The 19239-nt window shown below is 43.0% G+C and overlaps 1 protein-coding gene across 1 annotated transcript in view; it reads left to right on the top strand.

The window, feature by feature from the left end:
* The window catches only part of APCDD1 (APC down-regulated 1), a 31714-nt gene extending 13369 nt beyond the window's left edge, over nucleotides 1–18345 (top strand). The window contains exons 4-5 of the mRNA XM_064443012.1: nucleotides 11639–11960; nucleotides 13952–18345. Coding sequence (XP_064299082.1) covers nucleotides 11639–11960; nucleotides 13952–14403 — 774 coding nt within the window. The 3' untranslated portion in view covers nucleotides 14404–18345. The remainder of the gene's footprint in view (nucleotides 1–11638; nucleotides 11961–13951) is intronic.
* Nucleotides 18346–19239: the final 894 nt, after the last annotated feature.

The raw sequence follows: 19239 nt of genomic DNA, 5'->3' as shown, positions 1-19239 counted from the left end.
TGCTGGTCTCTTCTGCTACTGTCGTATCACTTTTACCCTCTAAACTATAATGCCTCTAAAATATAATGCTCAAATTGAAGGGATCAAATCTTGCATAAAAGGTCTCTTTCTTGAGCTGCGTTAGCTAAATAAAATGTGAAGCACTGAACACTCACATTTAGGTTCACAAAGTCCATTATCTCAGGCATGATCCAATCAATTCTGACCTGAGTGGGTGATATCTCTATGTGGAAGATAAGAGCCGCATCAGCCTGGCTGCCTGGGTCACCCTGCACACCGTTATCCCACAGTTCCACGTGTCCGGACAGGCAGATCCTGCCGGGGGGTACCCACGTGCTCCGATTGGGAAGGGTCTGCCACGTGGCTCCCAGGGGAGGCTTCCATATCATGTATTTACAAGAACTGGGGGAGATGCAAAGCAAACAAGCCAACTAGTTATCCATTGGTATTCATGAAGTACAGTGCTTCCAAATAGGATTTTTCATACCCAGGTCTTGGCAGAGTCTGAATCTCGAGGCTGAATTTATGACACTGGAAGCCCGTTCGTAAGAGTACTGTTGGCTACAGAAAGTGCTGTTACTGTAGAAAGCACAGGTTAGCTCTGAGTACACCAAAATATGTACAGATTCCAGCTCTCCCTGATGAAACCACTGTAGTTTAATAAATGGGGGCCCCGGGTCCTGACTTGCAGGCCACTGTACGTCTCCCAGTTTGGCCAGTTATGACTTCTGGAGAGTTACAGTACCTCTGTTTCTCCTCCAACCGTTGCCTGCAAGGCCTGCTTGGCTCCCACAATGTATGTATACAGCATGTGGATTGCTGGGACACCGGTCTCAGCTGAAGCCTTCAATGGCAAAAGATGTGTAGGTTTATCACAAGTTTAAAGAGTGCAGCAACAGCACAGCTTCTCTTTATGTTTTTTGGTAGGTTCCTCTTGCTCAGATTTGATGTGAGATTTCTTTTTTCTCAAGAGAAGTTGGGCCAGCTGGTACTGGGCTTTCAGCGTGATATGAAAAACTGTACCCCTAAAAAATGAGCCTTTGCCTCAGCTGCCATGAAAGACTTCTGGGTGTGGGTTTGTACCTAACCGTGAAGTTCTCTATACCAACAGGTTCACAACCTGGCTGTCTGACCTAGTGTTTGCCAAATGTAGGAAGAATAGTAACAGAGATGCTTTTTTTTTTTTTTAAAGTCCGGGCAAACATACCGCTGAAAGGTTATAACCCTTCCTCTTTGAACTCTTTTCCTTTTCTAATTGTTGCTCCACTGGGATCCAGCCGAAAATGAGTTTAAATGCTAAATTGAGTTTAAAACTACAAGTCACAGACTCCTCTGGAAACTGGACACCATGAATAAATAGAAACGTTAAATCAACTTGTTTTTTTAAGGTTTCTACAGTCATACCAAGAGGTTGGGGAGGCCAGGAAATTGCTCCTGAAGTGAATCAGGTGTATTGTGTGGAATCTTTCATTTAAGGCTTTTTTCATTTCCTTTTTATTTATTTTTATTTTAAACTTATAAAGGCCTGCCTAAAATAAGTTAAGAGGATTCACATTTTGAGTTAAATTTATAGTTAAGCCTCTATATAGAAGAAAGTTCCACCCAGCTCAAGAGTTTACACAGCCTGTAAGTTGGATGTGGTAGCCACATTCATTACTTATGTGGTTGAAATGAATGGTAATTAAAAGCAAATGATTGCTGGATATGTTAGGAATGCCAAAGCCACATGATCAGGACTTTAAACAAATAGAATTGGACCTTCTCCAGATTCCTGCAGCGATTTCACCACAGGATGGTAAATCAAAAGGGCTGTCCAAAAGCCAGACAGCTTTATGCTGAGCTACAAATCAATAAATTAACAGATTACCGTATCTCAAGTGTTCATACAAAATCAGGGAGCTTTTAAAAATATATAATATGTCATCTCTTAAGGCTTTACAAATTCTCATAGATAAGATCATACCTTACACGAATTCCTCCTGTAAAATATGTGGAAGTTCCTGAGAGCAGCTGATGAATATGTCACTGTATCGATTTATCTCAGCAGTCCTCTAGCCTTGCTCAAGAAACCAAATAGGACTTGCTGATGAGAAGGGCTGAACAACTTTGATGTCTCTTGACATTGTGAATTTATCAAGGGATTCAAGCTATTGCACATGCAGCTCCTTTAGCCAGCATGGAAGAGCATACGGGTGAACTGCCTGGCCATCGTCGCACGTGTTATACAAAACATTCCCGATCAGGACAGCACCAAGGAGCTCATTATAAAATCACACCTTATTTACAAAGGCATACAGGGACTTGTAGCGTGAAGGAAGGCTTGAGTGCCGTATTCATTCAGTATGCAGAAGGACAGAAGATGTTTTCAGAGATATCTGCTCTAAAACTACAGGAAATGTGTACAACAGCGATACTGGGACACTTATTTTGCATCTAATTGCCTCAGCAGTAGTGCTTTGTAAACAAAGAACTCCTTGTGCTATTTTATCATCTGACAGAGTAATGGGAACGATCAGAGCAGGGCTGTGATGACCGGTCATTCTTGTTAGATCATTATTTAGGAATAAGGTTGGAGTGGTCTGGAACATCACAAGAAGCCTAAAATGTGCTAGGATAACTTTCCTTCTGCCTTTGCCATGCTCAAAATTTGCTGGCCACACACTTTCAGTATGACATTTTCCCTTGAAAACACAATTCCAATAGACTGATTCCCTGTTACAAGTCTATTCACCACTGGGAGCTGACTTCCAGCAGGACCTGGCATTTGCAGTTAATACAGATTTAATGTATGGAGACTGGTGCTTGGGCTTCCCTTTAGCAAGGTGGTGAAGGAACAAAGTGTGCAAAATTTTTTACCCTTTTCAAAATTTGAGTCTTCATCTCTTTGAAACTCAGTGACTTCGTCTATAGGGGAATGCAATGTACTTGAGGACTTCCCAGGAAAATGCGAGTATAAGTTAATAAATAGATGTTAAACATGTGAAGTGCCTCAGAGAAATATGTAAAACATTATCTCAACCAAAAAGTTTAATTTTGGAGGACAAAACCCCTTTGTTTGCCAGAGTAGTGCCACTAGACTTCTAGTTCAAACCAACACTTGAAGGGTTTCTTTTGTTCATTATTACTTGCAAAAGACTCTTGGTTAGGGAAATTATGAGGGGAGCAAAGAAAGAACATTCAGAAGAATGTTTAAATAGGTTAATTCCAGGTTTATGAACAATAACAGTGCATGTGATGCACGGCAGAGATAAGAAGAAGCAAACAGCTTCTAGCTGAGGCTGGTCCTTGCTGCGCTCCACAGCGCTGTTGGCTGTGGCCGGGCAGAAGAGTGTTCCTTTGAAGGTGACGGTCTGCACTTACTGCCTACACCAGCATTAGTGCCAGGCAAGGGCTGAAGCAAAAGGGTGCTTTTCGCTCTCTGTGTGAACCTTCAAAAGCTAAGCGTTGCTTTTAAACCCTATTCATCTTTCTTTGTTAACTATCACTGTCTGTTCTGCAACTGCAGTAAAAGCCTTCCCCAACACAAACACAGTATCATGGATCAAAATTAACTATTTAGCCTAGCAAAATAAAACATGGACCTTCAGATAGATATGTATCTAAACTACTGACACCTTCCGTGCTGTTGGCATCTAACCACGATTGCTTCATCTTTTGTAGGAGGGGAGGGAGGGCTCACTAGTAATACTGCTACGTGATTCAGAGAGCTATATAGGTTGCTTTTTAAAGGCGTAATAAACACATAAGGCAGCTTTATTTTGGAATATTCTGTTCCTCAAGATGGACATTCAAGCTGTCCCTTTGGGTTTTCCAGGAATTTTTTGTTGCTACTTCCCAAAATACTCATGTCACCATACATTAATATAATTTTAATGGGATAGATGACATGCAAGCACATTCATCTGAGAAAAAGGCCAGTTTTCTCTTTGTTCTTGTCTTTTGCCCAGACAAAAGTAGTTTATATCAGAAAAGAACAACCACAAGACTTTTGTATTTCAAGTTGGTTGTGTTTATTTCAGTTTTATGCTGGGTTGTGCAACAGAGTCAACATCATAGATCAGACAATTGTGTAATGGTAGCGCCTTTGGATTCCCTCACTATCTTTCCCTTCATGGGAGCAGTTAATAAAAACCATTCCTCAATATCTTAAAATATATGGTACGCATTTGTAGATAAATCTGAACCTATCTCCACCCTCCTTCCTGTTTGTTCCCCAGCAAAAGAAATCCCAAACTGACAACCCTGCAAAGGAGTTACCACTCTCTCCAGCATTTCACTTGCTTCAAGATTTTTAATTAAAGTTTTAAATCTTCACTATTCTTCATTCCCTTTGGCAGGCTGAATTATAACTGTGTCAGCCGTGCTTGTCAACTCCCCAGAGCCAGCCTAATGCACATTAGCCAACTCAGCTTCATATGAGGTCATGGAAAGCCTGCAAGTTATCACTTTTGCGGTGCAGAGAGATTGTAGCCGTTTGTTAAAGCGTTGTCTTGGTCTGCAGTTATCTAGAGCGGTGGAGGAGCGGAGCTTGATACTATACTGAGCAATTCATAAAAGTGTCCTTTCTGTGGACTCAGCTCCTTGGCAATGCGAGGCAAAGCCATCCAACATTTTTTGTTGCGTTGGAAGCATTTCCTTGCATTGACATTCTCCCAAGGGTTTCCCTTTGTACTACTCCTGGGAGCACTCAGTTACTAACACTAAAACCTGGCACCTGGTTTTCTCGGGTGATGAGGTTCAAAGCATCGTGACCAGGCATGCCTCATTCCAGTCCCATCTAGCCCTGCCCGTGACACACAGTATTCAGGTGGGTGTGACAGATCATTGCTAAGTGCGTCTTTCCTTTCCCCTCTTCTTCAGTACTTTCGCTCATGGTAACATGTGCATTCACATGTCAGGGGTTTCCCACCCCAACTTTTGTGACTGTTGGACCCTGCAAGATCTCGGGCCACCGGTTAGGTCTGTACTGCATGCTTTGTTCAGGCCTGAGCCTGCGCTTGAGGAAACCTGGCACCTGGTCCCTCATCGCATGCCTCCCTGCAATGAGGCTGTGCTGGGTGCTAGCCCTTGCTATTGCAATATCATGTAGATGCAACCTGTCCTCCTTTTCATCAACCTTGAATAAAACCTGCTTTTTGCCATGCACTGGTAACCAGTGCAAATCAGGGCTGGCCAAAGGTGGTTTTATATCAGCTGAGATCCTGGCTTTTCCAAACAACCCCCCCTTGCTACAGCCACCAGCCCAGACCCGGGTGCTCAGACAGCAGTAGAACACTGTAGAAATATTATTAATGTCAGTATATGACTTGATAAGGCAGGCTATTGCTACAGAAATTTGAAATCAGCGACTTCACCAGCATGGGATTATTGTAACCGAGTGTGGCAGTGCTGCCAGCAGCCCTAGAGGAGGGACCAGGTCCAGCTGGCAGTGGCGTGGGGGACAGGGAGGGAAGGGCGTACTTAGAGTAGCCACATTGAATATCTAGGTTTGAAGAAAAGGTGAAAGTTGAAAGGCCTGAGCCCGAAGGGAGGCATTACAGAAAGGAGCCACCACTCTGCCACGGGTTTGAGGCTGGGTTTTGGTTTCACGCTGGCATTGCTGGAGGGGGAAGAGGAGAGTGAGGAGGAGTCCAAAGGTGGCTCACCTGATTGTGAAGAACATGTGTTTTTTCATATTGCTGAGGCAGAGCTGCTGCTTGAATCTCTTAACCTGGTTGACGTATAGGAAGGCTGTGTCCACTGTGCAGTGGCTCCAGATAAAAATAGAAGGAGAAATTATTTCACAGAGTAGTTTGGGAAACTGCTGTGTAATTTCATGCAAGTTTACAGACCCTGCAGATGTAAAACAACCTGCTACTGAGAAAACTGATCAGGTTCACCACTTCTCAGAATTGTCTGCTGCTTCTCCTTAGCCCAAGTCAGCTCTAAACAGCAGCAGTCCCATGCCTGCCCCTACCCCAGGCTTCCTATAACAGGAGTTGCCATATTTTTGGGTGATTTAAGAGCTTACTGTGCATCGCCACCTTCTGTGCTTTTGTCTTAATGTGTCTGCTTTGGTAACATACCAATTCTTTGCAACTATAAAAGATGACAAGAACCTGTCAGAAAATGGTCAAAATTCTCCATTAAAGATAACAAAAAAATCCCCTAAAATTTTTTTTTCATTTTTTGAAAAGAAACATTTGCTTTTCAGAGAAAAATTGAATACCAGAAAACAAAATTTTGCTTTGTATTTCTTCTCCTCCAGTCTCCTCAATGAGAAATTTTCCCATGTCCTTTTTGAAATAAGAATCTAATGAAAAATGTCACATTAATTTTTCAGTCTGTTCTGCTAAGAATACACAGAATCTCTCAGACTCTAAGTAGTCTGAGCAATGAGTCTTCCTTTAAAAAACAGTAAGTTGTAGTTGAGATAGTTAATTTTCCATTATGTAAATAACCAAATATCAGAACAGTCATCTATTGTAATTCTACAAGAGAAGGTTTGAGTTACAGTTTAAGCTGTTTCAAATAGTGGTTTAAAATTTTTGGATTGAGATACAGATACATTTTCAGGATCTAAAAAGTAAATAAATAGATATGTGAGAGAGCAAATATGTTTGAACAAGGTGTTTAGTTGAAAATAACGATATTTTCAGCCTCCTCTTTACTGTTAGTGCTTGTTTGCTTTGTCCCTAAATACAACTTGCAGTATATCCTGCAGGTCCTCTCCTTGATATTAAGCATTGATTTCACCTTCTGCTTGAACCATAAGGAAAGGGTAGATCTTCTGTACATTTTGAAAAGGGTTTGGTCCATAGATGTCTTATTCTGTAACAACAGTATGAAAATAGAAAGATGGTCAAAGAAAACAACACCTTCCAAAAAAGATCTTTCTATGCGTTATTCAATGCTCATTTCACCATTGCTCAGAGGGCATCCCAGCTGCATGACAGTTTTTTGGCCTGGGCCATAAAAAACACTATGAATTGATTAGAGGCAAAGTAGTTCTAGGCAGCCACAGAATCCCGTAGAACGTAAGAGAAAATTAAACAGTGCTGAGAGAGTTTATGTTTCTGACTATCCACAGCAATTGGGAAAAAGATCAAGGAACTTCATACTTGTTTGCTTTTTTTTATTAGAAACCTCCCTGCTTGGCTTTCAGAGCTCTCTGGCCCTGTTACCACTTCAGCTGGGGCAGCAGGAGGGAGGGATAAGGAAAAACGTTGGTGGAAATTTTCAGATCACAAACTGTTTTCTCCCCAACTACAAGAACTGAGTTTCCAGCCAGACATTCAGGCTTATTTCAGCCCACATGGCCTCATGGATTAATTCAGAAATTGGCTTTAAAGAAACACCCGGGAGGGCAAGGAGCTGGAGTGCCATCGATTTGGCATTGCAGAGCTGCAAGGAGGCACCCTTCATGGGAATGGGAAGGGATGTATGTTCTAGTCATTGGGCAGCAGTCATTTCAGGGGCTGGTCCTTCTAGCAAGACCCCACCATTAAAAATATTGCATTGTACACCTAAGATGATCAAAACATAGAACAGATGTTCATCCTGCCCGCGGCTCATTTTATTGCTTTTTAGTTTATGTCATGCCCAAATGAGTTTTTTATTAGAGAGTACTTAATCATGTTTGGACTCAAATGTCTTCTGCCTCTGTTCCCTATTTTCTTTGAATGTCTGTTTTTAGAAAATAATCTTTCCCTGAGACACATGGAAAGGGAATGATTTGCAAGGCCTTAGCTAGTGTAATTAAGAGCCAAGAGCAGCCGACCTGAAAAAGCAACAGTGAAAAATACAGTCAATTGTTAAACATAAATTAGTCCATAGTTAAGTCCAATTGCCTCATAACAAAACTAGATCTTTTGTCCATTACTTGGACAAAAATCATACTGAGGGAGTTTACATGTGGCATATCCTTCCACTAAGAAGTTCATAACTCTGTGAAAGATAGTATCACAGCAAAAAAAGGTTTATGTAGGCTTAGACTCGAACACTGGTCTCAGGGAAGTGATGTGTTCAGGGTATGTCTGAAAACAGGACTGATTCCAGACCTCTTTCTTGTCCATTCACTAGACCTGAGAAACAACAGAGGAATCCCACAAATAGCCATGGGTGACCAAGAAGACAACAGGCTGGGTTTCTGTTTGGTTTTCTTCAGATTTTGAACAAGGGCAACAGAAAACACTGGTTCCCAGGTTAAATTGCCTTGGCTTACAAACTGATTGTGGAGGACAGGCTCCTGAAACGCAAATGTGAATATAAACGAAACCACCCTGGCTGCCCCATGCTGCTCTGCCAGGGTCTCCTCTGGGGGATCATGAGAGCTTTCAAGTTCACTTTAATAGAACAGGGACTGTAGCAGAAATTGTCTCCTACTATTGACCAATCCAGCATATATAAGCTATGTTTAGTTTTATAACAGTGTCTTTTCCTTGCTTTCTTGCTTCACTTCATGCAAATGGGCAATCACAGCAATAATGTTACTGTCATCAGTGCAGTTAATTAGCCCTTAAAGCATTAGTGACGCCAGTCTGCCCCATGGCAGGACAGCCGTGCTGGAGAAATGAGTGCTTGATAGACACCAGCATCTTCCACAGAGCAATCCCTCCGCCTGGATCACTGCAGGTGCCCATGCCAGGCAGAGGCAGCATCTTCTGGATGTTCATCTCCAAGAAGACAAAGTGTTATTTCTACTACACTTCAAAAATGTGCCTTTCTTTGGTGCTTTGCTTGGCAGTGAATGGAATTGCACACCTCATCCAACAGTCTTCTTGCAGCACCAGTAGTGCTGCCTGGGACAACGTGGATGCTCAGCTTCTGGCATCCCCATTCATGGCTGGAGCTCAAGGGAAACGGCGACTCTGCTGCTGCCTGAGATGTGCAAGGCAGTCTCCACCTTTCCCCAGCACCAACTCATTTCCTAGCCATTTATAAGTCAACTGCCCCTCCAAGCAATCCTGAGCCACAAACCACCCAGTAAACCAGACTGCTTTCTGGTGAAAATGACTGACATCCTCTGAAGAGAGCTAGGGATTCAACAGACCGGTTTTGTAAGTTGCAAACAAGTTTGCATTTGAAATCTGGTGCGATTCTATTGCAGGCAAGAGGAAGGGGGACACTGGACTTCTGTCAGATTGTATTTGAAGGTGTATTCTAGGAAAAGAGCTACACACATATTTTAAAATAATAATTATTATTTTTAATCAGATCCAAGTCCCTGAAATTTCTGTCTGCTTTCGGACAGCTCAGTGTCTTTATTTAGCCTCCTACCAGTCCTGTCCCAGACAGAAGAGCTGTAATTGTCTGTGTTGCTATGAAATGAGGTTAAGTCACACAGGAAGGTCACACAAGAAATCCAGAGCAAAATAGGAAACATAACTGGTTCTTCTCTTGACCATCAGAAAATCCAAACTGAAACTTGCAATTTCAGAAAACGGCTCAGTTTCAGAGCCCTTATGCATTATCTGTGCTTTCAGTGTTCAGGAGAACCAGATGTTTTGCACCAGCCTCAGCTGTCAGTTACTACAGCACAAATCTGTGCTAACTTCACCAGTTGCAGTTAAATTACTCAGTGAAATGTTCTTTGTATTTTCACTAAGATACTAATGGCCCTTGCACCTGCTTGCAGAATTCAGCTGAAAAATGTATCTTAAAATTAGTTAACAAGCTCCACAGGGGGAAAGAACTGCATCCACTTTAATAGCATGCTGACAAATGGTTTCCAGAAGACCATGTGTTTTAGGATGGAACGACCCTCCAGAGGTCACCAAGTCCAACCTCCTTCCACCTCAAAGCAGGGCTGTTGGCCAGCACTGGTTCACATCAACCTGAGTTACATCATTTGCAGTTATTTTGCACAGACGATTATTCTACATCCCAGGGATGTAGAACAGCAGACTTCATTGATTTCACTGACTTCTGGTGTCTGTCTGGCCCAGGGTGGAGGCATACATAAACGCTGTTTAATATGTGTAAAACGGATATATTGTGGGAGTTGTACATTGATTCTCTGAAGCTACCTACAGTCATATTATTGGAGAAACGCAGGGCACTAGTGAAGGTTGTGTAAATGTCACCCCTGAAGTGTGCCATGAGCTGAAGGCAGTGAGTGGAGAAATGCTGACTCCGCTGCAGCTCACGTGGACTTTAGAGTATGAGCGATGAATATGAGCATTTACATTACGGAGGGAGCTCACAGAGATCTCAGAAAAGAACGCTGGAAAGGGGTGCAAAGAATAAGTATTTATATAAATCTGTCTCCCTGACAGCTGTGTGGGGAGCTTCAGTTCTTAACTCGGTGCACTCTGAATTACACCTCAGGAAAACACCTTGCAGCTTGAACAAGGATGTCTGTAACCCACCTCATCATCCCCCTCTCTCCAGGAAGGATCAAGTGTCCTTGAAAGATGAAGGAACAAGTTGTCTGTGTGGTGCTTGCCTTTCACACTGAGTATGAGCCTACATACAGCTCAGACTGCAGCCCCTCTGCACGTCACCAGCCAACTAAATAGAGATCCTGAGATGTAAACAAACAGCACATCGCCATCCCAAAACAGGCACTAGTAGAGCAGAAAACATTGCTTTTACCTTTTAGGGCAGCATTTATTCTTCTTGATCTAATAACTTTTCACAAATTGAGCTAAAAAACTTAGTTTTGTAATCCTTTATTGGTCCATGAAATTTACTTCAAGTTTTAGCAGAACAGAGACAAATGCTAATGTTGCCATCTCTCTTGCCATTGAAAAAGTGAAAAATACAGTTTGAAAAGAGAATAGCTAGGCCAAACTCTTTTGCCAAGAAGATAAAACCTTGCACAGGCAAGGCCTTACCAACAACGTACAGGTCTCTAGTTTCAGTTTCTGATGTCAGGAGGTGGAAGCCTCATCATGAAATTCCCCTCCCCTCCTACCACGGACATGGAGCCTGCACACCCCTCCTAAGACACCCCCGGCACTCATGGATGAGGCTGGGGGTACCCGGCTGCTTGAGGCTGGTGCTTGGCTCACAGCAGTGGGCTGCTGTGGAGCCTGGCAGGCACCACAGACCCCATTCACCGCGGCTGGTGGCTGCCGGCTGTATCATACATTTCACAAGCTAGTGTTAAGGCTCAGAAAAGCTGAAAAAGTTTAAAATCGCTGGTTACTGTTCTCCTAGGCTGCTACCCAACTGAAAAATGTACTTAGGACACCTGTGTCCACCTATGGTACCCAAAGTTAACAACTAAAGGGAAAACAGATGCAAAATAAGAGCTCAGCAAATGTACTCATTTCTAAGACAAGGGTTGTGAAGTCCCTATCACAGTAAATTACCATCTGCCAGCTTCTTGTATGATTTGAAGGATAAAGTCAGCCTTTTCTAGATCCAATAAAAAGCTGAACTAAAACATTCATTTCAGAGAAATGCAGATGAGGGAATTAATCTCCTAACTCTGCTCCTGCTGTGCAGTATTACCCATACAAAACCAAATGGCACCATGTTTCAGGTGCTTTGAAGGGTGAGAATCTGCAGGAGAACATTAAAAAGATAAGAAATAACAACATACTCCTTAAAATGTTGAGCTGGTGTCACTGCAACATGAAACAGACAGCCTCATTCTTTGCCCTCTATCACAGATAATGCCTAATGAGGGTTTCTCTCTGCTTCATTTCAGAACCACGACCGCACGTGCATTGCGTGCAGAATCATCTACCGGTCAGACGAGCACCATCCTCCCATCTTACCTCCCAAGGCAGACCTTACTATAGGGCTACACGGAGAGTGGGTGAGCCAGCGCTGCGAGGTGCGACCGGAGGTCCTCTTTCTCACTCGGCACTTCATCTTCCATGACAACAACAACACCTGGGAAGGTCACTACTACCACTACTCCGACCCCATCTGCAAGCACCCCACCTTCACCATCTACGCCAAGGGACGCTACAGCCGGGGAGTGCACTCGTCCAAAGTGATGGGCGGCACAGAGTTTGTGTTCAAAGGTAGAGTGGCTCGCTACAGTGGGGGCGGAGGTGGTCACATAGTTAAGGACCAAAGCAAGAGTTTGCTCGTAATGATTTGGTTGCTGATGATTTCGTTCTGTTGTTTTTAGGAGTTAGTAATTTCTTGGGAAGTTCTCAGGCACTGTGTGAACACCCAGCCAAACTCTACAACTGCACGGTATTTTGCACCACTGAAGCAATACTCAGTTGAGGCAGAGGTCTTTAAGTACAGCACAAGACATGATTTCGCATAATTAAGTCTTGCAGTACAGTGGCCAGACTTCAAGCATCTAAGCAAATTGTCTGAGATCAGATCTGTGTCCTAGGGCTCCTTCAGCAGAGAGAAAAAAGCACCTTCAGAGGGCATGTCAGGTCCAATGTGGTATAAATCATTTTCTGGTGAGGACAGGTACAGCAGCAGCACGTGTCTTTTCGTCAGTGTCCAAGGGACCCTAGAGCAAGTAAGGATGTCCCTAAAGGGAGCTATGATTAATCCCACCACAGTGATGACTAGATGTATCTAACCAAAACCCCTCGAGTACTTTGGGAAGCAGCGCTCGGTGATGACGCCAGCTGGGTCCCTGTGGCTGAGAATCCTTCCTTTGCAAACAGCCCCCTAGCACCCTGCTTAGGAGGACCTCAGTCAGTTTAACCACTCATACAAACAAACATCTCCAAAACACAATGTCCCACCATGGCACCAGCCCCAGCAGAGCCTCTGGAAGCCCCAAGCACTCTGTGGGCTCTTCTCCTTATTTCAGTTACCACGTGAGAAGCATATCGCTTCTTGCATGGCTCCAATTCAGGAAAGTATCTAACTATAAGAAATACTAATCTGGGTTTTTCATAGGAGGCAGGAGATACCCTTGCCTGCCAGAGCTTTTGCTCTTTAGAGAGGCATGCAGCATGCCCCAGCTGAAGCTCCTGGGGTGAAATGCAGTTTTTGCTTGAATTTCTTGTTTATGGTATCCCAACTTACCTTACAGATCAAGGTCACTAATTTGGTTGTGGCAAAACTTTTAGGTTCAACTTCTGTAAGTTACATTTTACACTGGCTAGGGCAAATAATGTGAACCGTGGAGGTATCGAGTTGGATATCTGTTTATAAAGCCTCAGAATAAAACTCCCAACAAATCTTACTGTAAAATGACCTGCAAGAGAATTTGGGATTTTGGTGTGTTGAAAGGCATGAGGCTGGCTATTTGCTTCTGCTTTGGTCAGTAGCAATCCATTCAGATCCCCTTTTCTTGATACACAGTGTCAAATGCACACCAGGAAAAATCTCCACAGGCTCATTCAGTTTGGCTTTTCCCAATTTCTTAAACTTGGCTGAAAAAGAAAACTTTATGTGCCTTAAGCTCCTTTGATATACAGGCAATTTGGAACTGCAGAAGCTGCAGCCACTGTTTAGATATGAGAAAAAGCGTATCTCCATAGTTCAGCAATACTTTATAATTCATTAAAAAAAGGACAGGTCATATAGGAAGGTAGCACAGCTGCGGTGCTTTCCAAGTTTTCCAGTTGGAACTAATTATGTCATTAGTTTTATGGGATAACAGATATTAAAAAATGATGAAAAATACATTATAAGGAGCCCTACTTATGGATTAATAGAGATGGTAATAAAACATAAGTAAAGTTTTATTGTTTCCTCTTTTACCTATCTCCTAATATAACCAAAAGGCTTCAGCTGTAGAGGATTGTCTGGAATTTATGAAAAGCTCTGCTTAATCTCTAGCTGAGATATGTGGCCATCAGGTTTTCTTCAGCTGAGTTTGTGCGCGTGCACGCGTTCTGTGCGACACGCAATTAGGTCAAAGACATAAAATGATGCAAATAGCTTTGCTGGCCACACCTGCAATATGAAAAAATTTATTTCAGAATGAACAAGGAGAGAGAATTCTGATTTCACAGGTACACCCCAACCCACACGCTGTCTTTGCTTTTGCTTTTGTTCCTCTACTAATAGCTCCTCTCTTCCTCTCTTACAGTAAACCACATGAAGGTCACTCCCATGGATATATCCACAGCCTCCCTGCTGAACGTCTTCAATGGGAACGAGTGCGGAGCGCAGGGGTCCTGGCAAGTTGGGGTTCAGCAAGACGTCACCCACACGAATGGCTGCATTGCGCTCGGCATCCGCCTACCTCACACCGAGTACGAAATCTTCAAAATGGAGCAGGATGCCCGGGGCAGGTACTTACTGTACAATGGCCAGAGACCGAGCGACGGGTCCAGTCCCGACCGACCAGAGAAGAGAGCCACTTCCTACCAGATGCCTTTAATTCAGTGTGCTTCATCAGTACCCAGATCTGAAGAGTCACCAGAGGAAAATAAAATAAGGCTGTACAGCAGCAGGGCACCGGAAAAATATCCCAGCACCCCAGCTCTTGCTTTGGTGTTGTTTATTTGTACTGTGTCATATTGGGACATTCTCAGCTAGAAGTGAAAAAAACCTTATTTTTCATGACTACAAAGCCAGGATTCCACCAGACTGGGGGTTGTTTTTCTTCCAAAAAAAAAAAAAAGGGACATTTATTTTCTTGATGCACTTGAATGCCTGAGAACTGTTGTTCTTTTCCTTATTTCCCCCTCCTCCTTGAATCCCGAATGGCACTCGTTTGATGTTTGTGCTTTGAACTTCATCCAGTCTGATCCCTGGCCTGACATGACTGCACAAAAGTAATTGCACTTTAGGACTGCAGACTTTTGGGGGGAGGGAGGGGGTCTCCTTTTATTTTTATTTTAACTGCTGGGGTGAACATTATGATCCTGCTTCAGTTGTCTCTGCCATTTTACCATTGTGGTACTCTTCTCCCCAGTGCTGGGTTTCTCATCAGAATTTATCTCTGGGGAAGGGCTCGGTGTCGTGCCAGTACTGTGACACCGGCTTCCCCCTCTGACTTCACAGCTCTGATGTAGATATGTATATAAGGAAGAATTCCACAAAGATTTATCTTGTCATTATCTCACAGCTCCTAACACAAAAAGAAACAGCACATCAACAGCCCTCCATCCAGATAGTGCTGAACGGTTGATATCTCTAATTTAAAAAATATTCCGAGTAATTTAAGCTATTTTTACAATCATTAAGTTGTAAAAATAACCAGTGGTTTAATATTCTTCTCATTCAGTTTCCTTAGTGATGTAATTGCTTCAAGGCCTCCCTTTGTACCTAGCAGATAGTTACAGCCAAGCCCCCTTAAAGCCAGACAGAAGCAGCAGATACACACAGAACAGCTAAGTTGCCAATACAAGGCTGCAGGAACTTCTGTTTTTGTATTCCTGAGGCCTTACATACTCCATGTGCAGTATTTGTGCCTTGGATTTTGTGTCAGCCAGGTGGACAAAGTAAAGAAGCGAGTGGGTTCTAACATGTTCTGCGACCCTATTTAGCAGCATATTTTTAGTAATGTGATCTTATGTAGGAACAAGTAAAGCACACGTGGCCCCTAGTAGAGCAAGAAAGCAGGCAGAAATAGACCCACATCTATCTGAGACACTGGCACAGTCATACCAAAGGGAGGAGCAAGAGCTGCACAAATGCAGCTGCCCCCTCCCTTTTCTCCTTGCTAGGCTGTCGAAACACATACCATGGTTTCACTGAGCTTAATTCATCTTTGGTTTGGGGAGACACAGCTGGGAAGGTGGACAGGCACAGCTCCTCAGAGTATTCTTCAACAAGAGCCTGCCCCGGAAACCCTTGGGTTTCCCCCCGCGTTGCAAACACATCCTTCTGTGCAGTGATGTGAATCAGAGCAGTCTCTGGAGCCAGTAGGGGAGATATTTAAGGCCAGCAAGGAGATACAAGTTCATAGACGAACCATGTTCTCCTGCTTTAATGGAGAGTGAGCTGAGGGCACAGCTTAACCTTGAGGCATTTGGGCCGTGCCTTTTAATGATAGACATTTGGCTCGCAGGAGGAGCAGGAACCTGTGTAAGAAACATAACAAGTAAGGTCATAGCATTTCTTCATCAGTATCAGCAGCCTCTAGCTGCCCAGTCCAGTACTAGGGGAGAAAAAAAGCCTTTAATATGTAATTTTCAGCATCACAGGAAAAGTATGTCTTGAATGAGAGTCTTTCAGCTTTACATAGGTGAGTCGCCATACTGTCAGCTATAGCAAATGCATTCTTTGAAAACATAAGTGACAGCATGGACCTTGCTAGCAAAAACGGCAGGAAAAAGCCATTCAAGCAGCAAATGGCTCTGCTCAGGCTCCCTACCTCCTCAAAGTCTGCGCCTTCCTGACAGTTTTTCCAAGCTAGTATCAGCCTCAGATTCACCTGGTTTTGAGACAGCAGAAGGAAGGGGAGAAGGAACAATATCATAGGCTTACTGCTAGATCAGATCACATCTTTCACATTTCTTCCTCAGACAGATGAAAAGTCACAGAAAACTCAGTCAGGAGCAGAGCTCAGGGTGGCTCAGTGGTCACCAAAGAATGCTCATCCATCCACCTGATGTCAGATCCTCCTTCAGCCTGCTGCAAGGAGCTGAATGCCAACTCCCCATGACAAACTGAGCCATAGGAACAACAGCTGCTCTGATCAGCATTTCTTGATGGTTTTCTATGCCACACAGTCAAACCTACATGAAGAGTCAGCTCTGGATTAGTTGCTGGTAGGGAGGCATCAGGAGCAGTTTCTACTAGAGGGTCAAGAAGGAGACACGATGCCTTTGAAAGAGAAGCTAGGAACCAGTAAGTAGTTTGATTTTTCTCTAGCTAGAATTGAGTTTTTTATTCAGCAGACTTACATCTGCATATCTCCACCTGAGTTACCGAGCTATTACAAGATAGTTAAGTCCTTTCAAATACTAGCTTCATTTCTGACTTCTGCTTGAGACACAGTGGCATGAGTGAATTCATGTTAGTCTTTATTTATGAGGAAGGGTATGGCATCGTGCTCCTCAGATCACGTGAGAGAAGCTTCTTGCACCAACATCCACCATTTCCACATTAGGTGGTCTCATCTCTGGAAAAACTACCAATAGCTAGGAGTTGTCAGACCCTGTTCTTTCCCTGTGCAAGGGCCTCACACGACTCGGTCCCAGCTGAAATCTGCACATGCTTACGATGCAGGATTGGAGCCGAGAGCAAAGGAACTTCTCCACAGGCACAATGTTCTATACTCATCAGGGCAATGGTCTACAGTTTATTAGTGCTCCGTGGCTCCCGTGTAAATTACTTAATGTCAGAAATATTACAACAGTTTCAAGAGAAAGAACTAATTCTTGCCTCTAAAAAGCACGTTCATGTCTCAACTGTGTTCTGAATCACAGACCTGCAAAGATCTACGTTTTCCAAGGCTTACCGTTACATGAAATGCAAACATGACAATGTACAAATTGTACAAGAACAGCGATTTTTTGTCACCTAGAGATAGTTTAAAAAGGAAGCACTTGAAAAAGGCCTTCATAATGCATCGCCAGAAATCTGATTTGGGACTACTCTAGTTTATTTGTAGTGTTGACCAGAAACATAATTTTATGATCTGGGTTCTTAGTATATGCTGCACCAGCTTCCCTCCTTGTGCCTATATGTATTTACTTTTCTATTAGCCAATAGAAGGAAAGTTGGACAAAGATATAAGTAAGTCTTCAGAGTGCACGGTTTATTTGCCAATCTGAGCTCTCTGCAAGGCTTCTCCTAGGCTACAGGCACAGAACTAGGAGCTAAACTTCCTTGATCTTTTAGTTTCATCACACACTAAATTAACTGCTGCGCAGCACCGTATATATTTGTGACACAATATATTCCATTCATTTTATTTCTCCAACCTGACCTCATAAGCTGGCAGCCCTGGTGGCTAAATAAGTTAAGCCGCAAGTGGTTTAGCAGTAGAAGACCTACAAAATGAGTCATTTGTCCCATATCAAAATGCAGAAGCTTTAAAAAGAAAATAAAATAAAAAAGAAACAATTCTCTTCAATAAGTGCCAATGTTGCCAGGACAGGTGAAGTTTTTCCTTCAGTAATATCCTACTCGAGGAGCCACCTGACAGAAGAAATGGTAATCTGATATTCTTGGGCAAATTGTTTTAACAGGTTGTATTGCAGAAAAAGGACAAAAGGGCCCAGGGAAAAAAAAAAAACCAAGCGTTCTTGCTCTGTTTCTATGCCATTTACATATTGTTCCTGCTGCCCTAGGGTAGAATGTCATTTTTATGAACAGAAGTCCGTATTTTAAGATATAATGTCTGTCTTGCTTGAGTTGGAATGTGCTTGCTTAAAGTGCAGAATTTTAAAAAAAAAACTTTTATTTTTGTAAAGTTATAGAAGATATTTTTCTTCTCAACTATGTTCCAGACTAAACTGCCAGGGAAGTTTAAGCACTTGTTAAACTATTAATTGAAATAAAAAAGCCTAACTGAAACATAAAGGATTTCTTTGCCTCCTATACATGTTAGTTTTCTGTGTTGACTTTCCACCTGTAAAAAATTATAGATGTCCCAGAAAGCAATAACCAAAAATCCCTCTGTTGAATAACCTGTGCACAGAAAAGCTCGTTCCTTACTATATACACAATAAGACATTTTTGCATGAGAACGCATCACTAGAAGCAGCTCTGATGGATACAGCTGGGATGATTTAGGTTTCACAGCACATCTTCAGGTTCTCTGAAGGAAGTGGGGCCTGGAAGTGCCCAGCAAGTAACAACTGCATGGGCTTGCAAGGAGAGTTCAGTCAGAGCAGCTGTTTCAGGACAAAGGGTGTGGTTCAATAGAAACAAAACATTTTTTATAAATGAGCTGTAAGCAAACAAAACAGCGTTGCTGCTCTGCTATTCCACCTCTCTTGCTCTAAGGGCTACAACCTGGCAGCGGAGCAGGGAGGGATTAGGAAGGACACTTCTTAGAGGAAGAAAAATCAACTGAGAACAGAAAGAAAGCCACAGGATAACAAAAAGCATCTTTCCTCAGTGCTCTGCAGTTTCACTCCTGCCTCACTTGCATGAAGAAAGAGGAGGGGAAATGCAGTCAGTGAGACTTCCACCACCACCATCAAAAGCTTGGGAGTTGACCAGTTCCTGAGTTTTCAGAAGTGACTCAGGAGATCCCTGAAAGATGAGCTCAATTTTCGGGAAGCGTGCCCTAAATTACAAGGCACTCCGAATACAGTAGCCACAGCCTGTGAAGAAGTGGCATCTCTTCCACACAAAGTGGTGGGTACGGATGAATTTAGGCATAAACAGATTCTACGTGGCATAATTTATTCGCTCCTGACACAACAAGGAAGGCTAGGTATTAAAAACCAGCACCACTCATTCTGAATTTTA

This window comes from Phalacrocorax carbo, chromosome 2, assembly GCF_963921805.1.
Source record: "Phalacrocorax carbo chromosome 2, bPhaCar2.1, whole genome shotgun sequence".
Classification (NCBI taxonomy): Eukaryota; Metazoa; Chordata; class Aves; order Suliformes; family Phalacrocoracidae; genus Phalacrocorax; species Phalacrocorax carbo.
Note: the sequence above shows the minus strand (reverse complement) of the source record. Positions and strands in the feature narration are given on the sequence as shown.